The sequence below is a fragment of the Gopherus flavomarginatus genome, chromosome 1 (genome assembly GCF_025201925.1).
Source record: "Gopherus flavomarginatus isolate rGopFla2 chromosome 1, rGopFla2.mat.asm, whole genome shotgun sequence".
Lineage (NCBI taxonomy): Eukaryota > Metazoa > Chordata > Testudines > Testudinidae > Gopherus > Gopherus flavomarginatus.
The window spans coordinates 293,249,040-293,276,002 of NC_066617.1; the positions used below are offsets into that span (position 1 = coordinate 293,249,040).

At 42.5% G+C, this 26,963-nt stretch overlaps 2 protein-coding genes across 5 annotated transcripts in view; one reads left to right on the forward strand and one right to left on the reverse strand.

The window, feature by feature from the left end:
• The window catches only part of PIBF1 (progesterone immunomodulatory binding factor 1), a 194,208-nt gene extending 190,167 nt beyond the window's left edge, over window positions 1-4,041 (reverse strand). The window contains exons 1-2 of one of the 2 annotated variants that reach the window (XM_050948385.1): window positions 3,919-4,041; window positions 1,546-1,848 (exon numbers count right to left, since the gene is read on the reverse strand). In XM_050948385.1, coding sequence (XP_050804342.1) covers window positions 1,546-1,797 — 252 coding nt within the window. In that variant the 5' untranslated portion in view covers window positions 1,798-1,848; window positions 3,919-4,041. Of the gene's footprint in view, window positions 1-1,545; window positions 1,849-3,918 lie in introns of those variants that run through there. The other variant, XM_050948386.1, reaches the window with a different exon arrangement.
• Window positions 4,042-4,170: 129 nt separating this feature from the next.
• DIS3 (DIS3 homolog, exosome endoribonuclease and 3'-5' exoribonuclease) overlaps window positions 4,171-26,963 on the forward strand; it is a 30,132-nt gene continuing 7,339 nt past the window's right edge. Inside the window, exons 1-15 of one of the 3 annotated variants that reach the window (XM_050947985.1) lie at window positions 4,171-4,511; window positions 5,280-5,437; window positions 8,338-8,531; window positions 8,641-8,714; window positions 9,790-9,957; window positions 14,922-15,086; window positions 17,743-17,856; window positions 17,952-18,089; window positions 18,934-19,080; window positions 20,494-20,610; window positions 22,806-22,907; window positions 23,860-23,924; window positions 24,021-24,105; window positions 24,777-24,904; window positions 25,865-25,951. In XM_050947985.1, the coding sequence (XP_050803942.1) occupies window positions 4,284-4,511; window positions 5,280-5,437; window positions 8,338-8,531; window positions 8,641-8,714; window positions 9,790-9,957; window positions 14,922-15,086; window positions 17,743-17,856; window positions 17,952-18,089; window positions 18,934-19,080; window positions 20,494-20,610; window positions 22,806-22,907; window positions 23,860-23,924; window positions 24,021-24,105; window positions 24,777-24,904; window positions 25,865-25,951 (1,970 nt within the window). In that variant the 5' untranslated portion in view covers window positions 4,171-4,283. Of the gene's footprint in view, window positions 4,512-5,279; window positions 5,438-8,318; window positions 8,532-8,640; window positions 8,715-9,789; window positions 9,958-14,921; window positions 15,087-17,742; window positions 17,857-17,951; window positions 18,090-18,933; window positions 19,081-20,493; window positions 20,611-22,805; window positions 22,908-23,859; window positions 23,925-24,020; window positions 24,106-24,776; window positions 24,905-25,864; window positions 25,952-26,963 lie in introns of those variants that run through there. The other 2 variants (XM_050947995.1, XM_050948004.1) reach the window with 2 other exon arrangements.

A 26,963-nucleotide genomic window follows, 5' to 3' on the forward strand; every position in this document is an offset into this window, starting at 1 on the left:
CCCCCATTGGCCTGGGACGGTGAACTGCGGCCAGTGGGCGCCAACGCAGCAGATAAACAAGCTGGCCCGTCCCACCAAGGTGCTTACCCTGGAGAGCCGCGTGCCAGAGGTTGCCGACCCCTGCCCTATTCTATCTTTCACTAAAAGAATTAATAAAAATGGCAGGGGTCTGAATTAGTAAGGAGACTGCTACTCTGATAGTTTTAAGAAAACCCCAAAATATTCTAAAGACACCTGCCAAAAGAAAAAGAAATTATACCTGTTCCAAAGTACCTACAAAGTAAAGCTCCAATTCTATAATTGGATTCACAAAGGCCGAGGCATGTGCTTGCTTAGATTTGATTGCAGGATTTGGCCTAAATTCAATTTACAGACAAGTGCAAGTTATAAACAGATATCAACAGAAGAGAGTGAGCCCTGGTTTACGCTATGAACTTACGTCAGTATAACTACAGTTGCTCAGGGATGTGGAAAATCAGCCCTGAAGTATGCAGCTATACTGACCAAACTCCCTACATAGACAGGGCTTCTCCCGTCGAGACACCTACTGCCTTGCAAGAAGGTGGAGTACCTACGCCGACAGGAGAAGCTCTCCCGTCAGCAAAGGTAGCATATTCAATAAGTGCTATGGGGGCACTTGTACAAGTTCAGCTGTACTGCTGTAAGTGTAGACAAATTCTAGGATAAAGGTAACAATAATAAAACTATACACTACTGTAGTAAGGCATTCCCCCTATCTCAGCTTCCCCCCCACACACTTCTTGTAAATGAGATGGAACAAGATATAGAATCTCTCACTTATAAGTTGCCGATTCTAAGTCAGTCCACATTTACACAGACAAGCTGTTCTCATTTGAAGATGACTCAAAGGTCTACAATTCAGTGTTTCTCAACCTTTTCAGGCTGGGGATTCCTTAACTCCCTTGCTTTTACTACAGAAAAATAAAAAAATCAGTGATAACCCTTTCTAGTGTGTGTGTGTGTCTGTGTGTTTGGAGAGGCTGACAAAGAATTATTGACTTTGAATGGTAAGAGTGCCTGGGGACTAGTATTTTCTTTGGTTTCGACTGTAACAAGCACAAGACTAAAGTATTGTCACAAGAATTCCCAAGTTCTAACCCCAGCTCTGTTTTTACTAAAGATGTATCCTTGGGAAGTCAAATAATTCCTTCATGTCTCAATTTCCCTATCTTTTACCTTCTATAAAAAACAGGGAAGATAGTTTGGTACCTACCCTACAGGAATATTACGGAAAACTGAAGTTTGTACAGTATTCTGAAAGTGCTAAGAAGTATTAAGTCAACAATGAAAGTGAACTCATACCCCTAGAGATTTCCGCAGGGCTGATGCAAATAGCAAGAGAAAGCTCACATTTTCACTTCTGTACTGTATCCAACCTGATCTCAGTTACAGCAACTGAAGTTGATTTGTAAATTGAAGTTGAATTCAAGAACCATGAATGAGGAAGTATATAAAGTACTTTTCTATACTTAAGCAGTTGTTCTGGAATAGGGCGCACATATACACAATCAGATACTTTCTTACTTTGGTCAGATATTCCACTTTCAAGTTGTCAATCATTAAGTTTCTCTGAGATAACTCTATTTTCAGCAATTGTAGATTATGAAGCAATTCCTTCCGTTCAATCAGTTGCCTAGTGATTTTAGCGGTACCTTCTCTCTCTTCAGAAGAGGAAATGTCATCTGTTGGTACTGTAGTCTCTAAACTAATATCTTCAGACTCCAGGGAGCTGGAGATATTTGCTTTCTTGGTTTCCTTGGAGCCCTTCCGTGACATTTTTCTTTCTATTTGAAGAGGTTTTTATGGTTATGATTTGATCTGAGCACCCTGTAGAGTGAAATGCAAAAGTCAGAACAGTCAAGAGGAAAGATATTAAAACATTATGAAAACTATTAACCAACACTACAGATTTCTTGCTCAATGTTTGGCCTGTCCTTTCATCTGTAAAAGATGTTTGTAGGATGCTGTAAAATAAATTTTTCCCCCAGAAGTTTCTGGGGCTTCCTACCTTACACACTACCAATGGCCTTCTCTGCAGAAGGACATTCTAAGCCAGAGGCGAACAAACTATGGCCCGCGGGACCGTCCTGCCAGGCCCTTGAGCTTCCGGCCAGGGAGGCTAGACCCTGACCCCTCCCCGGCTGACCCCCCTCCCCTGCAGCCACGCGGGCAGCACTCTGGGCGGCGGGGCTGCGAGCTCCTGTGGAGTGGCAGCATGTCTAGCTCTGGCCAGGCGGCACAGATGCCAAATATGCTGCTCTGAGTGGCATGGTAAGGGGGCCCGGGGGTTGGATAAAAGGCAGGGGGTCCCGGAGGGCAGTGAGGGGACAGGGAGCTGGGGGCAGCTGGATGGGGCAGAGGTTCGCAGGGAGGGGCAGTCAGGGGATGGGGAACGGGGGGGTTGCATAAGCGTGGGGGTCCCAGGGACTTGTCAGGGGGCAGGGGTGTGGATAGGGGTCAGGAGATGGGGAACAGGGGGTTGGATAGGCATGGGGCCCCGGGGAGCCTGTCAGGGGGCAGGAGTGTGGATAGGAGTCAGGGCAGTTAGGGGCCTGGGAGCAGGGGGGTTGGATAGGGGGGTCTGGAGGGGGCGGTTAGGGGCGGGGAGTTGGTTAGGCAGTAGGCGGTTCTGAAGGGAGCAGTCAGGGGGCAGGAAGTGGGAGGGACAGATAGGGGGTGAGGTCCAGGCTGTTTGGGGAGGCATAGCCTTCCCTACCCAGCCCTCCATACAATTTTGCAACCCCAATGTGGCCCTCGGGCCAAAATGTTTGTCCACTCCCGTTGAAAGCTCATCATTACCAATGGGTGGTGTCACTGTGCTATTTGTACTGTCATCAGTGCTAGTGTGAACTACATATGTGGTTATCATAGTGAGATTTCACACTGCTGTCTCAACATGATGCCTGACCCCTTCATTAATCACGTGCCTTCCACTGCCTACACAGCATTGCAGAAAGACACTCTGGTCTCTGGTTCAGTCTCTCTCATGTTTCTCTCATTCAATCTTCCTCTTTACCAGAGGCATGGAACATAATACACTATATGGCAGAGATCCAAATGAGGGACATACTTATTATTCACGCAGCAAACTTAAATGATATGGAAAAAATTTCTTAGGCATAAATAATTTTCTATTCCATATAGGTTCTTATACCATCCTCTCTACCATAGTATCTGAACGCCTCCCAGTAGGGCCTTAAGCAAACTGACCACACATCTGTCAACTGTGTTTTGTTCTCTCTCTCAGCCTCTCTGCAGGAGATAACTGTGAATTCAGTAGTGTTGGGAGGGAAGGGGGAATGACATACACTTGACCCTGTGTTTATGTTAGGAAAGGAAGGTCGAAAAACAGTGCCTTACACCTGCAGTGGGGAAGCTCCAGTCGGACCCTTACTTTACAGTCTTCCTTGCATCCACAAAGCCGAGCTCACTCTCCACCACAGCCCGTGCCACGCCCCTTCATCCCCAATGAACAGCCTGTTTAAACACAGAAGTGGGGGTACCAGGCCACCATCCCTCAGACTGAGGGACAGTGGAGAGGCCTGAGCAGAGGGGCAGGGTCACAGCAGTGGAACTAGAAGTCACCCCAGGACAGTAGTGGCTCCTGGTCCCAATGAACACCGGGGAGCCTAGCCTGGGCTGCGCCATGCCGGACCCCACTCGGGCTTCCCTCCTGAATGACCTCGGGCACATCGCCTACCGGTCCTGACTCGCCCAAACTCCTGCGCGCAGCGCGGGCTGGTGCATTTGCGTGTGTTATAACGTATCTGCACAAACCATTACCGGGCCAAGCGGCAAATCGAGGAGAGCCGCCGGGGCAGATCCCCGCAGCGCAGCGCAGCGCAGGCAAGTACTTGGGGGGGGCGGGGCCTGCAGCCGACAATACCCCAGACTCACCTCCTACAGTTACCGACCAACAGCCGCCGCTGCGGCTCAGCCTTCCCACCGGAAAGGGCGGAGCTGTTAGATGCCGTCACCAAGACAACGGCACTCGCGCTAACACAAAAGACCTAAAGGGGCCGCGTCAATCGTCCCGCTCTAGTCGCAATGCATGCTGGGACCCGCAATCCCACCCAGGCAGCGCTCACACTGCGCAACTGGCATTCGAAGTGCTTCCGGCGCGTGCCGCAGTGCACGCTGGGAGCCGTAGTCTCCGGTTCCGCCGGCCATTCCGGTTCCGGCAGGGTCGAGTTGCTCGTGTGGATCCTCTCGCCTGGTGCTGGCTCTTCCCCAGTGTAGTGGCCGCCGTTCGTACGGGCAGGATGTTGACCTCGCGCACGTTCCTGAAGCGCACGCGGGCGGGTGCGGTGATGAAAGTGGTGCGCGAGCACTACCTGCGCGAGGACATCGCGTGCGGGGCGGCCGCCTGTGAGCAATGCGGGCAGCAGCCCGGGGAACCCCGCCTCGAGGCCCAGCCCAGCGGCGCCGCCAGCAGCCTCTGCCCCGCCCCCCACTACTTGCTGCCGGACACCAACGTCCTGCTGCACCAGGTACCGACCCCCCCCTCCCCCCGGGTGGTGGAGCTGTGCGCGTGGGGCGTAGGGCTCACTCAGGAGTCGCCATGGTTATGGGCAGCCGTGTGGGGTCCAGGATACTGGGGACAGGATTCCTCACCCACCTTCTCTCAGGATTCACTGGTCAGGCCGCCAACATTTCGCGATCCGGTCAAACATCGTGAGACTTAAAATTAATAAATGTTGTTTTCTGTTTGTTGGCCTGACAGTGTCTGCTTTGCAGTGCACTCTCCCCACGATTTCAAGCATTTCCCCACAGCCCCAGGGATATAAACCACCTTTTTCTGAAATCTGAGCTGAATTTCCCTTGTAATCACGTGCCTTCAGGAGCTGGGGTTTACCAAATATTATGAGACATGCAATCAAATCAACAGAGTGGCAGTACCATCTCCATTGCCCTCGGGATTCCCTGTCCTTTGGGCTAATGCTGAATTTGTCTTCCTTGATTATACTGATTGTGGGGCAGGGCTGCCGGTGCTGGGAGCTGAAGTGAATCTCCTCTCTCTACCTTCTCAAATTCATGACTGACAGCTTTTGAAAATCCCACCCAAGGTTTCCAGACAGGGTCTAGGGACAGCTCCTTAGTGGAAATTCTAGCCCCTTTCTGCTCCCCAGCTGCCAGGGTCTGGGCATCTCATCATTCATTTTATCTTCTGGTGATCATGTGTTAGGGTCAGATAAACATTTCAATCTCTGTTATCAGTTATAAATAAACAATAACTTGGATTCTTTTTTGTTTCACAGATTGATATACTTGAAGATCCTGTTATTACAAATGTAATTGTGCTTCAGACAGTTTTACAAGAAGTGAGGAAACGGAGTGCACCAGTGTACAAGCGAATTAGAGATGTGATTGCCAATCCTGAAAAACATTTCTATTCCTTCACTAATGAACATCATCGGTAAGGTATAGCTTGGGGTACAGCAAACTTTAGAGTGTACTGCATAGGTAACTGGGATACAATTGACATGTTTGGGGTAATGATGATGACAGTGTGATAACTATAGTAGTAAAATTCAAATACTTTGAAGTTTCATCAACAGACATGAAATGATGCACTTTTAGGGTGGCCAGTTGTGAGACAATTGCAGGTGCTTGAAGAGAGATATGCCTGAAAGTCAGCGCTTCAAAATACACTTACCTCAAAATATCTACACGCACTGGAAAATTATTTTGCATACAAAAATAGCTTTTTAATTTAGGAACCAATGAAACTAAGGGTTTTCATGCATTTGTTGCCAATAATTACATGAATTGGTCTCTGGGTAATTAGATAGGTCCCTTAGTCTGGAACATTGTGTGAAAAGCTTAATGAATGATTCTCCTGTGTTATAGTTGTTCTTGTTTTACTGGAGGGAGGGTGTAGCTATCTACCCGAAACCACTTTCACCTGCTGCTCTGACTCACTTCTACATCCTTGTCCCAAACCTAAATTTTCCAGCATTGTTGCAAAAAACACATGATTTTAAATGTTTGCGTTTATTAAGTAATGTAATAGCAACTTGAACCAAAATTTAATTTCTTTGCTATTTTTTCTTAATCGCAAGCACGTATTGGTTTGTTGGTGTGGAAATTGCTACTGGAACAGATCTCTAGTCTGTCTAGTAGCATCCTATCTGCAGCAGTGGCTTTTAGTAGATTTCTCAAAAGAAGGCATACCTTCACTCTGCTACGCACACTAATGCATCTGGACAATTGTGCATTGTTAAATCATTGGAAAACTTGTGAAGGCCTACCTTGGTGGTTTGCTAATACCAGGAAGTATGCAAGATTTGTAACTCTTGTGTTATTGTTGGTGTGTTCTGTTAAACGGTTACCACATTTCACTCTTATGGTGATTGCATTTCACCAATGTGCAAAGTGAACCACACAAGTGAACGTCTTGATATCAGTCTGGATAAAAGACAATATATAAACATAAATTGTCATTAGCCACAGTCATCTAGGGCTTGATCCAAAGCTCATTGAAATCAATGGAAAGACACTCACTTTGACTTCAGTAGGCTTTGGATCAATCAGGCCTCTAACTTTTCTGAGGGCTTAACTTGACTTCAATTACTGCGGTGGCTTTAAGTCAACTGAAGTGGTGGTTCATGTTCACTCTTGCCCCTCCTGTCTGTGGTGTGCATCCTCACAAGGAGCTCTTCCACCGACTGAAGTGGGGCATTGTGGGACACTGACACTGGAGTCCAGCAGCCCTGGGCTGACACCCTCAGCTAAAAGCATGGGGTTCACAGCACCCCACACCCCCAACTGTCAGCTAGGCACTGGGCTCACAGCTGTGTCCCCCCAGCCCCTGTGCTGACAGCTGGAGTGCTGTCAGCCAGGTAATGGGCTCATAACTGTGAACCCACACTGTGTAACCCCGGCCCAGGGGCTGACAAAACTGTGAACCCACACAGGGCTCAGTTTCACACCAGGGAGCTACCAGAAATCAAATTGACATTCTTGTCTGGTTCATGACTGCTGTTTCACTTTTCAGCTTTGACTGTCAACTGGTGGGGGGCTCTGTGAGCCCCCATACCAGGTCTGGCAGCCCAAACTGTCAGCGCCATGTGGGGCTCATTTCTAGAATCCCCAGGCTACAGGGCTGACAACTGGAGCCAAAATGTGAAATAATAGCAGCTGTGAACCTGATAAGAACGTCAGTTTCATTGCTGGTAGGCTCCCTGATGTGAAATTGAGCCTTTTGGGCTCACAGCTGGGGCTGTTGCCAGCGGGGAGAGAGCGGGGGAGTCTAGCTACCAAGGCTGACAGCCAGAAACCCTGCTTTCCTTTCCTCCACAGCCCCAGATCCCTCACCAGGAGGCAGCAGTGGGGTCTAGGCTCTCAATGCTGGGGGGCATGGAGGAGATGACACACTCTCAGCTGTCAGCCCGGCTTGGGGTTGGACAGAAGTCTCAAGGAAGGTGTACTGTTGTTTTGTCAACAGGCCTAGAAGTATAGTCCTCCAACTCTAGTCTCCCTTTCAGTTGCGTGGGTTCTGTACCGCCTGGGTGGGTCTCAGCTAGGTTGACTTCCTTGCTGGTAAAACCTAGTTTGGCCCAACCTACAGCTGGGGGAGGGAAATTTGGGAGGGAGGCAGACCTTGGCCTTCCTGTTGTACAGATTCGCAGCCCAGGGCCCTGAAAATGTAACACCCTGGGTAGCCTAAGTTTGGCCCACCTCCCAGTCACCTTCTCCTGAGCCACTGCCTGCCACACCTGATATCTCCATTTGGGGCATGTCTGCTGTTAAGTAAATCTCCTTGGCTTCAAAACCCCAATCTAGGGGCCAATGCAGGTGACCCTCTGGTGTTCCTGCACACAGTTCTTCCTCCTTTGTTATTGTTGAAGGTAAAGGAGTAGGGGCTGCTCTTTCTACTGCTCTCTTTCCCTACCCCTACGGGAGCTCTCTTTATACTGGTCCTTTCTCCAGGAGCATGTTAGGCAGTGTCTGAGGGCAAAGTTTTCCTGGCCCAGTACTGATCCAGCCCTTCTTTTTTTTCCTCAGACTGGATGTGGGGTCTGTAAACTCCATCACAGAAGATAACTAATTTTAATTTGTTGATGCATGCAAGTAACTTCTATTGTTTCTGGAGTGCATTATGTTTGTCCTTGTGTTGCTCAGTTAATTAAATTAATTAAGTCCCTCTGGAGTGTGTCTCAGTCCTCCCTAATCTTCAAGAATAAGTTCTATGTTGAAAATAGAATTTTCTCACTATTTTTCCTTATCCCCCTAACTTTTAGATTGTTGTTTGATGTATTTAAACATCAGTAGCATCACACTTAACCTTGCTTTAGGATTTTCTGTTGATTTCAGAGAAACTTACATAGAACAAGAGCAAGGAGAAACTTCTAATGACCGCAATGATAAAGCCATCCGGGTAGCAACAAAATGGTATGATGAACACTTGAAGAAAATAAACAGTGAGGAGACCATACAAGTTATTTTACTAACAAATGACAGAAATAATAAAGAGAAGGCTGTGCAAGAGGGGTTAATTGCTTATACATGTAAGTTTATTGATATGAAGTATTTGACTTATTGCTGACATGTAAAAATCCCCCTAGTGTCTTCATATTTATCTTGTAAATAAATAATTTTGTGCCTTTGTTTTTATAGGTGAAGAATATATAAAGAGCTTGATAGCTAATCCTGATCTTGTAGATCGGCTTGCTTGTGTATCTGATGAAGGGGTATGTTTTCTTTTATTTATTTTTTTTTGTTCCAGCTCTTCAAAAGAAATATAAATGTTTTGCAGTATAGTAATATTAGTCTTTATGTGTCTTAACTTATCAATGTTTAATGACAGTATTGTTTTGCTGCTGCTGCTGCTGCTCTAGAGAAATAAAATGGGAAATGCTGCTCTGAATGCACTGTTTATGCAGTTATTAGAAAATAGCTACAAGTTACATGCAGAAGTCACAGTTACGGTAGAGAGCTCCTCATTCAGTGTCGGATGAAAACAATATCAATTGAACAAAAAAATGTAGATCCATATCCAGAATAATTGGTGCAAACAAAAATTGCCTAAAACTGGATTGTGGACCAGTTAACTCTTTGATTGTTCCTGTTTTAGAGCTCACATTAATTTAATATTTTTCATAAGCATTTTCTGTAAAATTTTTAGTTAATATGATTTACTTGTATAAACAGTTTAGGTATTCCAAATACCTACATACTCATATAATTAACAATAATTTTAATATGGGACAAAAGATAGATATTTTCTGATTTATTAAATATATTAGAGTTGATGTGGTTTCCAAGGCTCTCACTTTGCTCAATATTTCTCTTAAAGTTGTGGTTTAATAAATCCTTTAAATCATCTAATTTGGTTGGGATTTTAAAGGCTTAGGATTTGGCGGGCGGTGAGGGGTTACATGGAACATTAATAAATATTGACTTGGAAACCAGTTTTCCCTCATACAGACTTGATGCTGTCCTGATTAAACTCTGAACAAATATAAAAGCACTTGACATCCCCACAGTATATGGCTGTGGTGTGCAGCTGCAGGCAGAAGGAAAGAACTCCCAGTATGTGATGCTTCCAGGGTCCTTGTACTGTTGTGAAACCTTTTGAGACAGTAATCCACTTCCTGTTAGCAGTAGCCTAACACATTTTATATACTCTTATTGCTACATAAACAAATGGCTATACCTCTGATTTTTGCAATGGAGTTTGGTAGGCTGAATTTGATGTCAATGAACTTAGTTTTAGGATAGTTATGAATGCAATGAACCGACTACCAATTTTAACTTTTTTAACAGAAAGAAATAGAAAGTGGAAGAATAATTTTTTCAGAGCATCTCCCCCTTAGCAAATTACAACAAGGCATAAAATCTGGAATCTACTTTCAAGGAACCTTCAGAGCCAACAGAGATAATTATCTTGAAGCTACAGTATGGGTTCATGGAGATGCTGAAGAGAACAAAGAAGTGAGTTTTGCATTCGATTTCATATTTTGAGAAACATCCAGTGTGTTTTAATGAAAGATGTGGAGATATTGGAGAGGGTCCAGAGAAGAGCAACAACAATGATTAAAGGTCTTGAGAACATGACCTATGAAGGAAGGCTGAAACAATTAGGTTTGTTTAGTTTGGAAAAGAGAAGACTGAGAGGGGACATGATAGCAGTTTTCAGGTATGTAAAAGGGAGTCGTCAGGAGGAGGGAGAAAACTTGTTCACCTTAGCCTCTAAGGATAAAACAAGAAGCAATGGGCTTAAACTGCAGCAAGGGAGATTTAGGTTGGACATTAGGAAAAAGTTCCTAACTGTCAGGGTGGTTAAACACTGGAATAAATTGCCTAGGGAGGTTGTGGAATCTCCATCTCTGGAGATATTTAAGAGTAGGTTAGGTAAATGTCTCTCTGGGTAGTCTAGACAGTATTTGGTCCTGCCATGAGGGCAGGGGACTGGACTCGATGACCTCTCGAGGTCCCTTCCAGTCCTATAGTCTATGAATCTATGAATAACTTATGGGCTTCTAAGGATTTAGGTAGGTGAGCCATATGACCTCTTGATCTGAAATGTTGCTGTTACGTCCATTCACTTAATGAAGGCCCTTTCTCTTAATTTTTTGTGGCCTACATTAATTATCTATATGTGATGTCATCCCAGTTGTCTTTAACTCAGGTTTTCCCCCAAGATCTTGGTTTTTATAGCACTGTCCGCTTCTTTTTTGTGAGCAGTGTGCGTTTTATTTTGGCCATTTTTTTTCCCCTCCAGTTTTCTTTGCCACTAGTCTGACTCTTTTTTGTTAATGGGAAGTGAGAAGATTCTCTAATAACCGATATACAAGTCCACTTATTAAGACCAAGGAAATATGGTCTGGAGTGCATTCAAATATATATTTTTTTCTCATCTTCTTGAGCATTTATTGAAGTTAGTAATCTGGGAATGTAATGTAGTAAAATCTCATTCTGTGGGCAAATTAGTGACAGAAAGGTAGGAAAGGTGTCATTTGATTTGTTTAAAAAAAAATCTACAAAATCATAATTTCTGCGTCATAGGGAGGACTTGCTGCTTTCTCCCAGGTCTAGGTCCTACAATTGATGGAAACTTTGATAATACAGTGTCTTTGGAAATGGGTCAAGTTAGGTATCATTTAAAAGTCCTGTCTATCACAAACACAGTGATACCAAACACAACAGACCTAGAATAATTGTGTAAATGTAAAGTTGAGTGAATTTTTATAAATCAACATTTTTTAGTTTATACTTCAACACAGGGATGCATTGTTTCCATAAAAAAGACATTGATCTTTGGTAATCCTGGGGGAGTTAGCCCTGGCTTGTACGACTGAAAACACTAATTCATTGAGTCATCTCCATCTAGGGCACCATTGCTAGACAAATTGGCACTCAATTCTCTCAACTGTATACTTTCTACTCAACTTGTACAAGGCACGCTGTTAGCCAAACATTTGCAGGGTATTGAGTATCTAGTCTGTGCACACAAGCATTTGATTACCTGAAGGATTGATTTGGAAGTGCATGCTATTTTACATATCACTGGTGTGTGATAAATTCTTCCTCCAAGACCCATCCATGCCCAGTAGGGGAGGGTAGTTTTTGGATGTGCTTGATTGTCCTCGGAACCATTCCATTGCTTGATGATTTGCTCTTGCAGAAGTCTTCCGTGTAATGTCTTACAGAGAGCACTAGAACATCTGTCTCGTGCAAAAATCCAGAGTTTAGTAGCACCCCTCTCTCTGGCATTGAGGGCATACAACAGGGATCGGCAACTAGCTCACCAGGGTAAGCACCCTGGTGGGCCAGGCCACTTTGTTTACTTGCCGCATCTGCAGGTTCGGCCGATCGCGGCCACTACTGACATGGTTCGCCATCCCAGGCCAATGGGAGTGGCAGGAAGTGGCGGCCAGCACATCCCTTGGCTCACGCCGCTTCCCGCAGACCCCATTGGCCTGGAGCGGTGAACTGTGGCCAGTGGGAGCTGTGATTGGCCAAACCTGCCGACACAGCAGGTAAACAAACCGGCTTGGCCCACCAAGGTGATTACCCTGGTAAGCCACATGCCGAAGGTTGCCAATCCCTGGCACACAAGATAACTTTAGTGTCAGCTACCTTATGGGAGCTACCAAGAAATTCCTCTGAACTGGGTGAGGCAGCAGCTTCGTTACACCATGTGACAACAACAGTTCTTTGAACAATTTAATTGATTCCTCTGCATACACGTGAAACATGAGGTGGTGTGTTCTAGATCTATAATTAGATTTCACCAATCCAGTAACAGATGTGAACTCCAGTATCACTGTTATAGTTTTATCATTGAGTCAGACTGGAGAGTCTAAGGGGAATGTCTATCTTGCCACTCAAGCAAGCTGGATTTAGTGATAAAAGGTCACTTCCACCAAAAATCACAAAATATTCAGGTTGCTTCCCAGTCCCACTCACTTACCCCAGATCAGTTGGTACCCTAGATCTTATACCAAGGACCAATCCTGTAATAAAATATCTATAGGTTTATTAACCTTTATTAGGAAAAAGAAATGAAAGTTATTTTACAGGGTAAAGCAAGCAAACATACTCACACTGAGTTACCATTTGTGATTCCTAAAGATGACGAAGATGTGGTAATAATCTGTCCATTCAAAATGTCTTTCTGGGCAGATCCAGGTCAATCCTGGGGAGCTCTGTTTTAGTTTAGTGCAGGTGTCGGCAACCTATGGCACACTTGCCAAAGACGGCACGCGAGCTGATTTTTAATGACACGCTGCTGCCCTGGCAGGCAACAGCGTGCCATTAAAAATTCGGCCTGGCCTGCTCTTCTCCACTCTCTGCCCCCTTGCCTTCCCCCACAGGGGCAGAGGGAAGAAGCTTGGTCCTGCCAGCTCCCCTGCCTCTTCCCCAGTATGCTAGGTTCCTCCTCCTCCCTGCTTGTCAATCAGCTGATGGCCCTTGCGAGGGAGGAGCGGAGTGCTTGCTGCTCCTGGTGGAGACCGAGAAGAAGTGGGGGCAGGGCCTTGGGGAAGGAGGGCAGGAATTGGGGCATATCCCCTTCAGCCCCCTGCCGTGAGCACCCCACGATCCCAGCCCAAACCCCCAGCCCTCTGCCCTGACCCCGCCTCCACACACACACCCAGCCCTCTGCCCTGAGCCCTGTACTCTCCTCACACACACCCAGCCCTCTGCTTGACTCCTTCACCATCCCCCTACACAACTCCAGCCCTGACTCTGGCATCCTCACTCACCCCCTACATCCTGACTCTTGCACACCCTCACCCTGAGCACCAAACAGGAGCTCCTGCATCCTCTCCCCCCACACACAGATTCCCATCTGCACCCCTCGCACCAAATGGGAGCTGCCCAGGTAAGCACTCCGCAGCCAAACCTCCTGCCCCAACCCTGAGCCCCCCTCCCTCATTGCTAGCTCCTGGCCAGACTCTTCACCCCCAGCCCTGTGCTCAGTGCACTCCCATCCTCAGCTCAGTGCAGAGAAAGGGGAAGAGAGTGGGCCAGAAACAGTGGGTACCTACCTTCTCTCCCTGGATGTGGGCAAGGCCAGACCCCAGACTGGCAGCAGGCTGAACGGGTCCGGCAGCTGGGATCCCGGCTGGCAGGAGCCGGCGGATGGAACCCTTGAGCGACAGTGGGCTGAGCTGCTCAGTTTGCTTCCGGTCTGGGGTCCCGGCCACCGGCTCCGCACAGTCCGCTGCCGTTCTGGAGTTCTGGCTGCCGGCCCCTTACCAGCCAGAAATCTGGCTGCAGGCCTCACGCAGCCTGCTGCCAGCCTAGGTGAACAGAACCCCAGACCAGCAGCGGGCTGAGCGGGCCAGTGGCGTAAGATCAACATTTTAATTTAATTTTAAATGAAGCTTAAACATTTTGAAAACTTTGTTTATTTTACAATACAACACTGATTTAGTTATATAATATATAGACTTATAGAGAGAGACCTTCTAGAAAACATTAAAATGTGTTACCGGCACATGAAACCTTTAAATTAAAGTGAATAAATGAAGACTCGGCACACCACTTCTGAAAGGTTGCTGACCCCTGGTTTAGCGTCTCTGACCCTGTGAGAGTTCAAACAGCAAAGCGAGATGAATAGTTTTCTTTTGACCTTGTTTTATTTTTAACTTTTGACCTTCCAGTCCATGAGAGGAGCTCCCTTGCATGTAGCATTTCCAAGGTGTGATAAGGCCATTCACCAGTCCTTTGTATTGTGATGTCCTTTAATGATCCATTTAATTTTGATAGACCTTCTTAATGGGTGAGAAGGAAGATTCCCCTGCCTGTGCTCACAAGTTCAGAGCAATCGTTTTCAAGGTCATATAGCAAAATGTACATATTTCCTTATAGAATGGGATACAGACCTTAAAGTGAGATTAACATATGTAGCAACTTACAAATGTTTCATAGTCTAAACACTAAATACATTCTTACAATAATAATACCTATTATTACAAACATGCTGGTTTGGTTTGCAGCTATGAGTCTGTCAATTCTAGCTAATGCCTACAGACTTGGTCAGAACTGGCACTTGATTTACCAGTGTCACAAGGGAAACATATGAAAGTTGCATGTGTGTCTTTAATAAAGTTTCTTGTACATTTAAGCTAAATTTTTAAATCCGTTGAAACAAAAATTAAAAATAAAAGGAGATTAAACTTGGAAAATCCAAGCATTATCTGGGTTAAAATCTGAAAAATGTGTGGTTACTGGGAGTGAGAATACTAGAAAAGTATATTTAGTACTGAAAGAGATCTGGGGTGGAAAAAATAATTTTTGATAGCTCTTATATTAGTCCGTGTAAGCTCTTTGGGACAGGGACTGCTGCTTCTATTGTATGTGTGTACTGTGCCTAACACAATAGGGCCTCTGGGGGCTACTGTAAAATTTTGTAATTTTAATATCTAAAACATTGTTTTCTTAAACAGATAATTATACAAGGACTTAAACATTTAAACCGAGCAGTTCATGAAGATCTAGTAGCTGTGGAACTGTTGGCAAAAGACCAGTGGGTTGCACCATCCTCTGTAGTTTTGCAAGATGAGGGTCAAAATGAAGACGACGATGAAAACGAAGAGGAGAAAGAAAATACTGTATGATATAACTTACAGGTTTCTGATTCAGTCCTACTTGTGCTCCTGTGTTGTCTCCTTTCTTCTTGTTGCCTAGCACCCTGGAGCAAGATCTATTTCAGCTCTTGAAAGATGAATTCAATAGGTCTAGTCAAAAATTTCCAAAATTCCTAGTTTGACAAAAAGGATAAAATTTTGAAACAATGATTCCCATTTTTTTCATCCAGTTCTAGTGGTGAGAGATGTGAAATCAGGAATGCCAGTGTAGCCAGGTTGTGGCTGGATACATACTTCCGTGTCTCTCACTCTCTTTTCCATGTGATTTGTATAAAAGTTTCCTTCAAAACTAGATGTATCCTCCAGTTTACCTGCTTTCTTTTTTTTTTTTTTAAGGGGATGGTTATTTATTGATAACTTAAGATAAGTTAACTTTTTATTCCTATACCAAGAAAGTAAATATTAATGCAGGGATCGGCAACCTTTGGCCCGCGGCCTGCCAGGGTAAGCATCCTGTCGGGCCGGGCTGGTTTGTTTACCTGCTGCGTCCATAGGTTTGGTTCCCACTAGCCGCCGTTCGCCGTCCCAGGCCAATGGGAGCTACGGGAAGCAGCACAGGCCGAGGGATGTGCTGGCTGCCACTTCTCGCCACCCCCGTTGGCCTGGAGCGGCGAACCGCGGCCAGTGGGAGCCACAATCAGCCTAACCTGCAGATGTGACAGGTAAACAAACCGGCCCAGCCCAGTCCGCGAGGGTGCTTACGCTGACAGGCTACGGGCCAAAAGTTGCCGATCTCTGCATTAATGATACTAGTACTTAGCAGCAGCTTAAGCAGGTAGCAATAAAATACCTTACAAAAACATTGGTTATTTAAAACAAAAAACCCCCAACAACCAGGAAATTCAAATGTAAGGTTAAATTTCACGTTTTCAAATATTTCTTTCTTTTAAAGACAGAGAAAAGATGCCTGTGCTGTTTAAACACCGCCTTTAGTAATTTGAGAGAAATCAGAAACTCCACCAACCTTTTATTTTTGATTACAAATAATTTGTAACAGATTTCTTCTAATCAGTGGATCACAAAAACTGGGATGCCTTAATCTTAATTACACAATTGTCCTGCCAACTCCTGCTTTTATTATAGTCATACAGATGTACTAAATATGGATAGATATGTAAAAAAGATACACTGTACAAGTTTCTAATTAGAAAAATAGCACACTGGGGTGATCAGTCCCTGCTCATAAATGGTCCCACTCCTGGAATGTATGGAAGTTCTCATGTGATTATCTTCTAATTCCATGCACGAGCCAGTTATTAGATGGAGCTAGGTCCAGATTACAGCACTAGAATGAAAAGAGCAAAGGTTAAGTGTGATGACAAACCATTAGCCTTCAGTGGGGTCATGTATGTAAGTAACCAGTTATAAAACATTCTGTGGTACATATTTGTGATACTCCATTCACAGAAAGAGACAGGAAGATAGTGTTTCTGTGGGAGTAGAGTTAAGATAGTGTGGGCACCTTAATTTCCATATAGTCAAATACTTATTACCTTAACTTTGAATTTCCTGACTTTTTAAATTATCTTAAAATAAGCACATAGCTTCCCCCTCCCACCTCATTCGCATCCCCAAGTAATGAGAGTCTTTCTGTTAAGAGGTTTACAGAACAGCAAGGGTGGAGGAAAGTAGGGGGATTGCATGGGCAGCAGAACAAGAGAGCATTCCTCTCACACAGACAGATTTGAGGTCATTGGAGGTAATCATCTGAACACGAGCTCCCAGTTTGACCTTGTGCCAAAAGAGCTAATGTGATGCTGGGATGAATAAACCGGGTAATCTCAAGTAGGGGCAGATAGGTTATTTTACATCTATATTTATCACTGGTGCGACTACTGCTGGAATACTGTATCTGGTTCTGGTGCCCACAATTCAAGGAGGATGTTAATAAATTAGAGTTCAGAGAAGAGCTATGAGAATGATTAAAGGATTGGAAAACCTGCCTTATGACGATAAATACACTGATCTCTTTAAGTCTATCTTGACAAAGAGACGATTAAAGGGTGACTTGATCAGTTATAAGTACATACATTGGGAACAAATATTCAATAATGGGCTCTTTATCTAACAGAGAAAGGTGTACCTGATCCAAATGCTGAAAGATTAAGCTAGAAAAATTCAGACTGGAAATAAGGTGTACATTTTTAAGTGAGAGTAATTAAGCATTGGAACAATTTACCAAGGGTCATGGTGGAGTCATGATTGCATGTTTTTTCAAAAAGATCCCTAGGATTATTTTGGGGGCAGTTTTGTCACTGGTGTTATGCAGGAAGTCAGAGTAGGTGATCATGTCATCCCTTCTGGCCTTGGAATCTATGGACTCTTTTTGCAGCTTTTTTCCCCTCCACTGTGTTCTTATGTATAATATATCTGTAAATTTAGGGTTAATACCAGTTTAATCTAGATCAAAGCAGCTGATGTCACACCTCGGAGACATTAAAAGTGATGTAAAGGATATGGGAGGAGGGGAGAGGCATGGTTCTATTTATGATGTCATAATCTAGTTTATGAGCATTACAGTGACTGATAAAATTGTGTCCTTAAAGCATGAGTTAGATTATTTACTATATTTGCTATATTAAAATCATGAATTCAAACACAGTTTGTGTTTAAATCCTAGCTAAAGTCTTCCGTAAGCAAGAACATGTTGAGACCATCAGGAAGAGTAGTAGGTATTATAAAAAGAAATTGGAGACCATTTTGTGGCATGCTTTCCAAATCACAGATAAAAGAGGTAAGCAAATACTCTGTTGTAAATGTTTAAAAAAAAAAAAAAAGGGGGGGGGGGAGAAGGGGAAAAGTTATTTCTCCTCCTTTCTCTTTCAACAGGCCAGACGGCATTTGTTTACACCAGCTGATCGCAGAATCCCTCGAATTCGAATAGAAACCAGACAAGCTTCCACATTAGAGGGACAAAGAATTATTGTTGCTATTGATGGTTGGCCCAGAAATTCCAGATATCCTAATGTAAGTTTAAAATAAAAATTTCATTATTATACATCTGAGGATAGTAATTTTTAATCTAATGATCAGAACTATTAGTAGTATTAAGCTAGGTGATTTAAAATCTTTTTGTGTTACATGTTTTGAGTAACTTTAGCGATGCTGAGGAAGTTCCCAACATTATTTGAGTGAATAATATTTGAGGCCACAGCTCTCAAACTTGAGTGTCTAAAGTGGCCCCACTTTTTTTCAGAGGTGCTGAGCATCCATAGCTGCTACTGACTTTCAGCTCTTGTATTTAGGCTTTGAAAGTCTGGTCCTAAAGTTCTGAAATGAAATATTTCTGAACGGATTCCAGTGTTTTACGTATTTAAACTAGGGAATGCTGTGTTTTCCTTTTCCTGTACAGTGTTGCATACACTGACAGTACTCATAAATAGTAAACAGGGGTTTTTGAAGTTAACCTGTGTGAAGCACTTTGAGACTTCAAAGTGAAAGAAGAACTTCATATTTCTAACAATCTTGGAAACCAGATCAGTATCAAGAGTATTATAATCTGAAATATGGAGAGAGTATAACAGGAGAGAGTACCATCCCTCTCATAAGGAGGCCATCGGGGCTTCAAAGTGGGAAATACGCAGTGAGTAAAATCTTGGAATTTAAATACCTTTGGCCAGAACAGTTCTTAGGGAATGTGTGCACCACAAAAAACCAATGGATCTCCAAGATGACAGAGTAGCTAAGGGAAGAGTGCACTGTACAGTTTAGCTCCATAACAGCCTAACATATTGTAGGGTTAAGAATTTGATTGTCAAACAGCCCTGTGTCAAGATGTTGCTTAAATCTCTCTCGCTTTCTCATTTCTTAGGGTCACTTTGTAAAGAATTTAGGATCTGCTGGAGATAAAGAAACTGAGACAGAAGTTCTACTTCTTGAACATGATGTTCCCCATCAGCCTTTCTCCCAGGCTGTTCTTAGCTTTCTGCCAAAAATGCCATGGAGCATTACAGAAGAGGTAAATTAAAAACACATGTAAAAGAGTGGCTGCCACCTGAGCACCCCCTTGTAGCACTCTACCTCTGTTTTCCCTTTTCAGGGCTGCTTTTGAGCTCCACACAGTCTTTCTCTCTGTTCAGTAATACCCCTCCTCAGAGACTGGTTTTATTGGCATATGGTTCAAAATAAACACGTGCACACACAAAGATCTACCCCCTGCCTGAAACTGGGCACAGCTTCTTCTCTCTGAAGTACTGTCTCAAAGCACCCCTAGTGTTATAGGCTCTTCCCTGCTTTAGTAAGCCATTCTCAGCCCCTCCTGGGGTTGACCCTTGATCTCAGGGTCTTTGCTGTAGGACCTTTTTCTCACTCTCTGCAGTCTCTGTACTGCATCTTCCTTTATTAGGGCCTGGTGTTTCCCCTTAAGACCAGTTCAGACCAGGTATCCAGTCATAGAGCACGCTGGACCACACTCCGTCTTAAAGGGGCCAGTCACTCTATGATAACACCAGTTTTAACTGTGCTCTGTGACTAACACATCTCCTTCAAAACCAGACACACAATTTCTCTATCTCGTTGCAAAGGGATCTCAGAGCATAAAGATGAGATGGAAAGAACTTTTCCAAACCACCATCTCTTGGAATGAGAATTTTTAAAATGTTATTTCTACCTCACTCCTCCCTTCATTCCACTAGCAAGAGTTATGCTGTATGAGATTGCTTCAGCCACTCTCCTAAATCTTCAAAGCATATTCAATACAAAACCAATTAGTTAACTTGTTTAATGAGTTCCAAGTAAATTTTCCTCCAATGATGTAACTTAAATGTGGGAAATGACTATTTTAGGATTCATAAAATAATCAAGGCACTTTACAAACATTGACTGACCCTTGTATAACCTCTGTGAGGTACGTGGGATAGTATCCTCATTTTACATTCATTACACATCTTCATTTGCAACTTTTTTTAAAAACTGGGAAACTGAGACAGAGAGGTTATATGATTTCTACTAAACCATAAAATTTTCCATGAACTCCAAGTTAGCATGGACTGTGCAAAGGATCAGGAGCCAAAAATAAAATACTGGCTCTGACACTCAGAGGGACTGAGTGTCAGAACCAGTATTTCTTGGCTCCTGATCCTTTGCTAACTCCATGCTGACTCAGTTCATGAAAAGCTTTTGTCTTTTTTACTTCTGTTTGCCAGTAAATAGCAAATGCTTTAAAAATTTCTCTCATAGTGCTTCTGTCCATCACCGTAGTACCTGTACACCTTGACATAACTGTATACAAGAGAAAAGCTCTTCTAAAACAGAAAGTCAGTGTGACCTGTGGTCCCACTTTTGAAAATTTTACCCCAAAGTACATTCCTCTAATGACATTTTGTAGTTTGGTTTCTGCAACATGTTTGAAAAACCTTGTTTAAAATTTCAGGACATGAAATTTAGAGAAGACTTAAGGTATCTATGTGTATGTAGCGTGGATCCTCCAGGCTGTACTGATATTGATGATGCATTACATTGCAGAGAACTGGAAAAAGGAAATCTAGAGGTATTTTGTTCCCTTATTTTTCTATCTATGGGTCATTTTTATTTGTCATTTACCCCCCCCCCCCTTTTTCTCAAACAGTGTAATGGCAGGAGGAACTGAAATGGGATCTCTTTAATGTGTGGCACTAGAAAACGTTTTTGTCTTCATCAGTTGCAATAATGGAGCCACTGATGTCAGCATGTTAAATGAAATTTGACTGAGTAGACAAGAAGGATTTTTAAAAATATTTCTTGAGATGAAGTGTCACTTTTCCCATAAAGTCACAAAAAAGATTTTTGTTTGTTTTGTTTGTTTTTTTAATTTGAAATGTGTGTGCGATTTGCAGTGTTATGGTCAGCATTTAGAGTAAATGCTGTGTTTATTTCAACGAGACTCTTAGGCCTGGTCTGCACTAGAAAATTAAGTAGGTTTAATTGGCAATTGAGCATGAAAAATCCATATCACTGACCGGCATTATTTAAGCTGATCTAAGTCCTCATGCAGACAGCGCTAGGTTGACAGAAGAATTCTTGCGTCAACCTAGCTATCAGGGAGGTGGATTACTTACTTACTCTGTAGTGTCTACAACTAAAACGCTATGACATTGAAGCTACAACAATGCATCTGTGGCATTTTAAGTGGCGGCAAGTCCTTAAAGTGGTTGCCAGTAGGCTGTAAAACATATTTAGCTACAATCCCCAGTGTTCACTCATCATTTTCCTAATAATCCTGCTCTTGGCTTGAAATCTTCCAAGTGTGCTGTCTGCCCACAGATCTTACATCTTTTTTTACTTTTTTTTGACCCATTTATGTTTGGCTATTCTTTAAGTTATGCACCGATTAAATAAATAGTTAGTGGAAATTTGACACACTTAGCATAGAATTAAGTCTCACTGAGATCTAGGGTTAGGTGTGAAAAACATTGGTTTTCAGTTAGTAAAGATATGACCATTTGAAATTTAGTTGTTTTGCACATGCACAATATAAAGTATTTTAATTCTTCCAATGTGTAGTAGTAGGCCCTGATCCTGCATTCAGAATCCCATAGATGGACTCCTATGAGGTCATTTTGTGCTCTGTTTAGCCTTTTTGGTCTCCAGTGCTGATCGCTTTGTAGAGTGAGGGCCATAATACAGATGCACATACATATGTGTATAGCTTTCCATGTTATCTGAAACTGTGTGCTTATATCCAGGTAGCACAGGTTCACTAGTGAACTCTGGTGTCTCTTTAAAAAAAAAAAAAAAGTGAAATATTAATACTAGTTAACATTAATGTTGAGAAACCAAGCCTGTATTTCAGGAAATTTGAAAAGTTAATTTTTACCACAATCTTGTGCATATATAGTATTTGCTATTCCCATTTTCCATGTGTTATATTCAAACCAGTAGCCCAGTCTAGGATTCTGAGGGATTTTTACAAAGGTTGGGAAGGTGGGGGTTGTTTGGGGTTTTTTTTGAGTTGCTCATAAAACCTCACAACTAGTTTATTGTGTGTTTGGTATATATTAGCTTGTGACGATAATAGCAGATAAGACCAAAATTGTAGGGCTAGCAAACATGGAGGATGACAAAACCAAATTGCAATTTGGCTTGGAGAGGGAATAGAGCAGTGGGGGCTGCAAGCAACTAGGACAATGACCATCCCAATAAATGTAAAGTCTCTCACCTAGACAATCGATGTGCACCCCAATGTTGTATCTACTGTAAACATCACTTTAAAGTGAAATTAAATGAATGTTACTTGTTCATGTAATCCAGGGATCGGCAACCTTTGGCACACAGCCCGCCAGTGTAAGCACCAGTTGTCTGCAGGTTTGGCCGATCGCGGCTCCCAGTGGCCGCAATTCGCCATCCCAGGCCAATGGGGACTGTGGGAAGGGATGGCCAAGGGATGTGCTGGCTGCCACTTCCGGCCGCCCCCATTGGCTTGGAGCGGCAAACCATGGCCAATGGGAGCCGCAATCGGCCGAACCTGTGGACACTGCAGGTAAACAAACCATGCTTACGCTGGTGGACCATGTGCCAAAGGTTGCAGATCCCTGATGTAATCAATTGCACTAGTTGCTGCAGGGAAATGGGATTGTGAAGAGAGATGAAAAATACAGAGGGTCTTTCATATTGTGAATGTCTGCTTAAAATTCAAAAATCACCGCTTCAGTCCATAAAATGCATACAATGTGATATGCTGAAAGTCATGTTCTGTTTCTTTCAAAGGTTGGTGTACATATTGCAGATGTCAGCCATTTTATTCGACCAGGAAACGCTTTGGACCAAGAGTCAGCAAAAAGAGGGACAACCGTATATCTATGTGAAAAAGTAAATGTTCTTTTCGCAGAGCTTTCTTGTTTTGGCGGAATGTTGCTAACATTTTATTTGGAGGAGATGGAGACATATCATTATCTCCAAACTGAACAAACGGGAGGCCTTTAGACTGCACTTAATTTGGATAAAGTGTTGAATTAAACACACATTGTATCGAGAGTCGGCCAATAGAGCAGGACTGTAGATCATTCTAAGGGTTCTCTCTAAATCACAATAAGAAATACATCAGTTTAGAAGTATGTTGCATATACTGTGTGTCCCAAATAGCAGGATTAAGAGAGGTATCCTACATACTTCTGACTCTGGGGTATTAATCTCATTGTAATTTGCAGATCACTGTTAAACATCAGAGTTATAGTCCCTTCACTTACTGGTCATCAGTCAGCCAGGGTAGAGCTGACACAGTAATTGGTAGTTATAGCAGAACAATTGGCACAAGTAGGGAATCCTAAAGTAAATACAGTGATGTGGCATTCATAGGCAACAAGAGAGTCAAAGCTGTGGTGTCTGCTCAGTTTTCTCGTTGCAGAATCTCTTTTAGCCTACAGAGGCTCCATCTTACAGATGTCTGTGCCCAATTCAGCGCCATCTGTTTTTCCCTGCTTGCAGCAGTATATTTCTTGTGAACCACCATTTCTTTTCAATAATAGCTACTGTAGAAAGAGCTGTTACAAAAACTGACACCTGTTAGATTCCACTCAGAAGCAATAAGTTTCTTCTGAAGTTGTGTGTTCCTTTTTCTTATATATCTGAAAAAAACTATTTTATATTTTTCATGATGAGATTAATGCCAGCTGGAAGAGCAATTTAATAAAAGCTTAGAACCAATATTTTCTTGCTGTTAAATATTTTATTGTCATATGATTTGAGATGGAAAGAAGTCTCTAACTTATTTAGGTAAAACTGTATATATTACTAAATAGTTTGTTTATCCCTTGTCTTACAGAGGATTGATATGGTTCCAGAGTTGCTTAGCTCCAATTTATGCTCCTTGAGATCCAACGTGGACAGGTATTTGTACCTAATCCATATTTAGATCTTGTCCAAGTAGCTCCAGATGTTTTCCATGTTTTTAACTTTGGTTGATTCTTTTTTTTTTTTTTTTAGGTTTGCATTTTCATGTATATGGGAAATGAACCACAATGCTGAAATTTTAAAAACCAGATTTACCAAGAGTGTTATTAATTCCAAGGTTAGTTATGTGTATTAAAATATTATTTTAATGCTTATAAAAACAACCTGGATAAACTGTACTGGAAACTGAATGTCCTAAGGATCCAGAGACTCAATATATAGGAGGTTTTTTTCCTTCTTTTCATTACTCCTTTTCTTTTTTCCAAGTTTTTATTTCATTTTATAATTAGAAAATGACTTTATTTAAAAAGTCAAAATAAATGTCTTGCCTGAATCAACATGTTAAGGCAAATAAACAAGGGGTTGCATTTCTCTTCCTATACGTTTTGGCCTGATATACGTTCACAAATGTATGTCAATAATGGGCCTGATTTTCAGATGTGTCAAGCACCCATAACTCCTTGTACAATCAATGGGAGTTGCAAGTGGCCAGCACATCTGAAAATCAGAGCTAACATGTCTCTGAGACATTAAAAAATATAGTGCAAAAGCCAAACTTTTGTGCATCTGTAGATGTGTTTTCTGTTGTGTTAGTCTCAGAACACTTGAGGATGATGAGGTAAATTCAGTGTTGAGTGGTGGTCTTTGGGATTATGATTTCCTTGTTTGTGCCAGTTTTCAGCATACTTTGACAATGAACTGTGGCTTGTATTTTTAACAGAGGGAAGAACATTTTGCTGTTCAATACTCAGTTGTATGTGGTATTGTCACATTGTTTTTCTTTTCAAGGCATCCCTTACATACGCTGAAGCACAGATGAGAATTGATTCTGCAAACATGAAAGATGATATTACTACTAGTTTGCGTGAACTAAATAAATTAGCAAAAATTCTGAAGAAGAGAAGAATTGATAATGGGTAAATTTGTTCAAATTGGCTTTAATTTCATGGTCTCATCTGTTTAATTGTTTTAAATCTGTCCAACTATATCATGCTGCTTGGCGTTAGTTTGCACCAGCCAATATAACATTTCAAAGATCAGTGCTAGATTGCCATTTTAAAGTAATATAGACTATATATAAGGTAGTTATTTTAAGTTCTCCAACTATATTTAACCTTTTAATTTTCTTTTGTAAGTTTGCAATAGATATTTGTCATAAGATTTGTATAGCAAGCCAATTATATTTTAAAGCATAGCCACTTACTGTTTAGACTTGTTTTTGAGTTAAAGGAATGCCAGAAAGTTTCTATAGTGTGGGGGGAAACCACTTAGAGAATTGAGGTTCTAACTAAAACTGAAACAACCTGAGCTGTAGCAGACTGCTAGGTATCATTTGCAATACTTTAGTGTACAAGAAACTTATAAAGGAGGGGTTTTGTTTCCAGCTTTCATCTTACAATATTCAGTCATCTCAAGTAGGTGCATATTTAGGAATGTTAACTTTTCTTTATCCCTGCAAGAAGAATGTGTGCATACTTCAAGCTGAGGGTGTAATTCCCAGTTTGAAGAGACATGTGCTAGCTTGCCCCGAGTATGTACTAGCATCTCTGATGGGCATACACTTGGGGCTGCTAACTCCTTCCACTGCTGTAACTACACTCTGTCTTTAGCACACTAGTGCGAGTATGTCTCCTTGAGTTGGAAATCACACGCCTAGATTGAAGTGTAGACATACCCATAGAAGTGCAGTAACATTTTGGTTTGGGGCTGATCCTCAGAGATGCCAAGCACCTCTAACTCCTGTTAATAGAAATGATTTGCACTTGCTTGACTTATATCACAGTCAAGCAGTGTAATTGTTCAGACTACTTAAACTGAACCTTCCAGTACTTTTTGCTGTAATACGTGATTATTTTGTTCTGTTTATTGTCTTTCAGGGCTTTAACACTTTCCTCACCCGAAGTTCGTTTCCATATGGATAGTGAAACTCATGATCCTATTGATTTGCAGACCAAAGAGCTGAAGTATGTGTTACGGGTTTCTGGTAGGAGGAGTTGTTTTGTTTATTGAATAGTGCATTTGTAGAGTCCACTTAAGTTTAGTCAGTTAATCCTAGATGATTGTATGATTTCTATGAATTTCCTAAGTCTATGGAATATGTAAATCAGAGTGGGTCCCTAGTAATATTTCAAATTGATATCTTACTTTTTACGAACTTAGAACAAATATTTCAAATCCTGAGTGTCTAACATTAGTGTTAATGGCAGGCTCAGCACTCCCCGTCAATCTCTTGTGGGGCTACCTAACAGTTGATGAACAAAGATAAGAGCTCAGTTTGCCTGCTGAAAGGCAATGAGCAGGGGAATGAGAGGGTAGAGTCCAGCTTCCATGCTGCACATACAGGAAGCAAATGGAGAATCCCTTCCCCAGAATCCTGGAGCATGTGGGGATGAAGCAGAGGGATCCCTACCAGCTCCCTCCTGGTAATGAGGACAAATGCTGCCTGTTGCAAACAGTGGGCCTGAAGTTTGGGGGCCAAGGGAGGACAGAGCATGGGGTGGGGCACACTGGGAGACAGATCTGGGCAGACACACAGCATTTATATACATGCACAATGATCCCGAGACACTTTATGTTAATGTAGGACATAGTGCTACCAAGAGACTTTTGGGAAGAGGGGAACCAAGCTTATCTGTGTAGCCAGCTCCTTGTTTTCCCTTTAAGCCCAGCCCAACTTTTGAGTCAAATTTAAAAAAAAATTTTAACTCCATTAGATCCTCTCAACTTTATTTTGCATAGGTGCACATATGTGCAAATGAGGTTTTTTTTATGTATAGTGTGCTTTAATATTGGAACAATTATATTAAGAAAATGTAAAGTGGCTCATCCAGCAATTTCCCTTCTGAGTAAGTGCTGAATAAACCAATGCCATGGTGATCTGATTTACAGACTTTTTGTTGTGATTTTTCTCCCCATTCTTCCCCTCAGATAAATTGTAGGATTGATTTAGTATAACTTTTTGCTTCTGTCTCTACT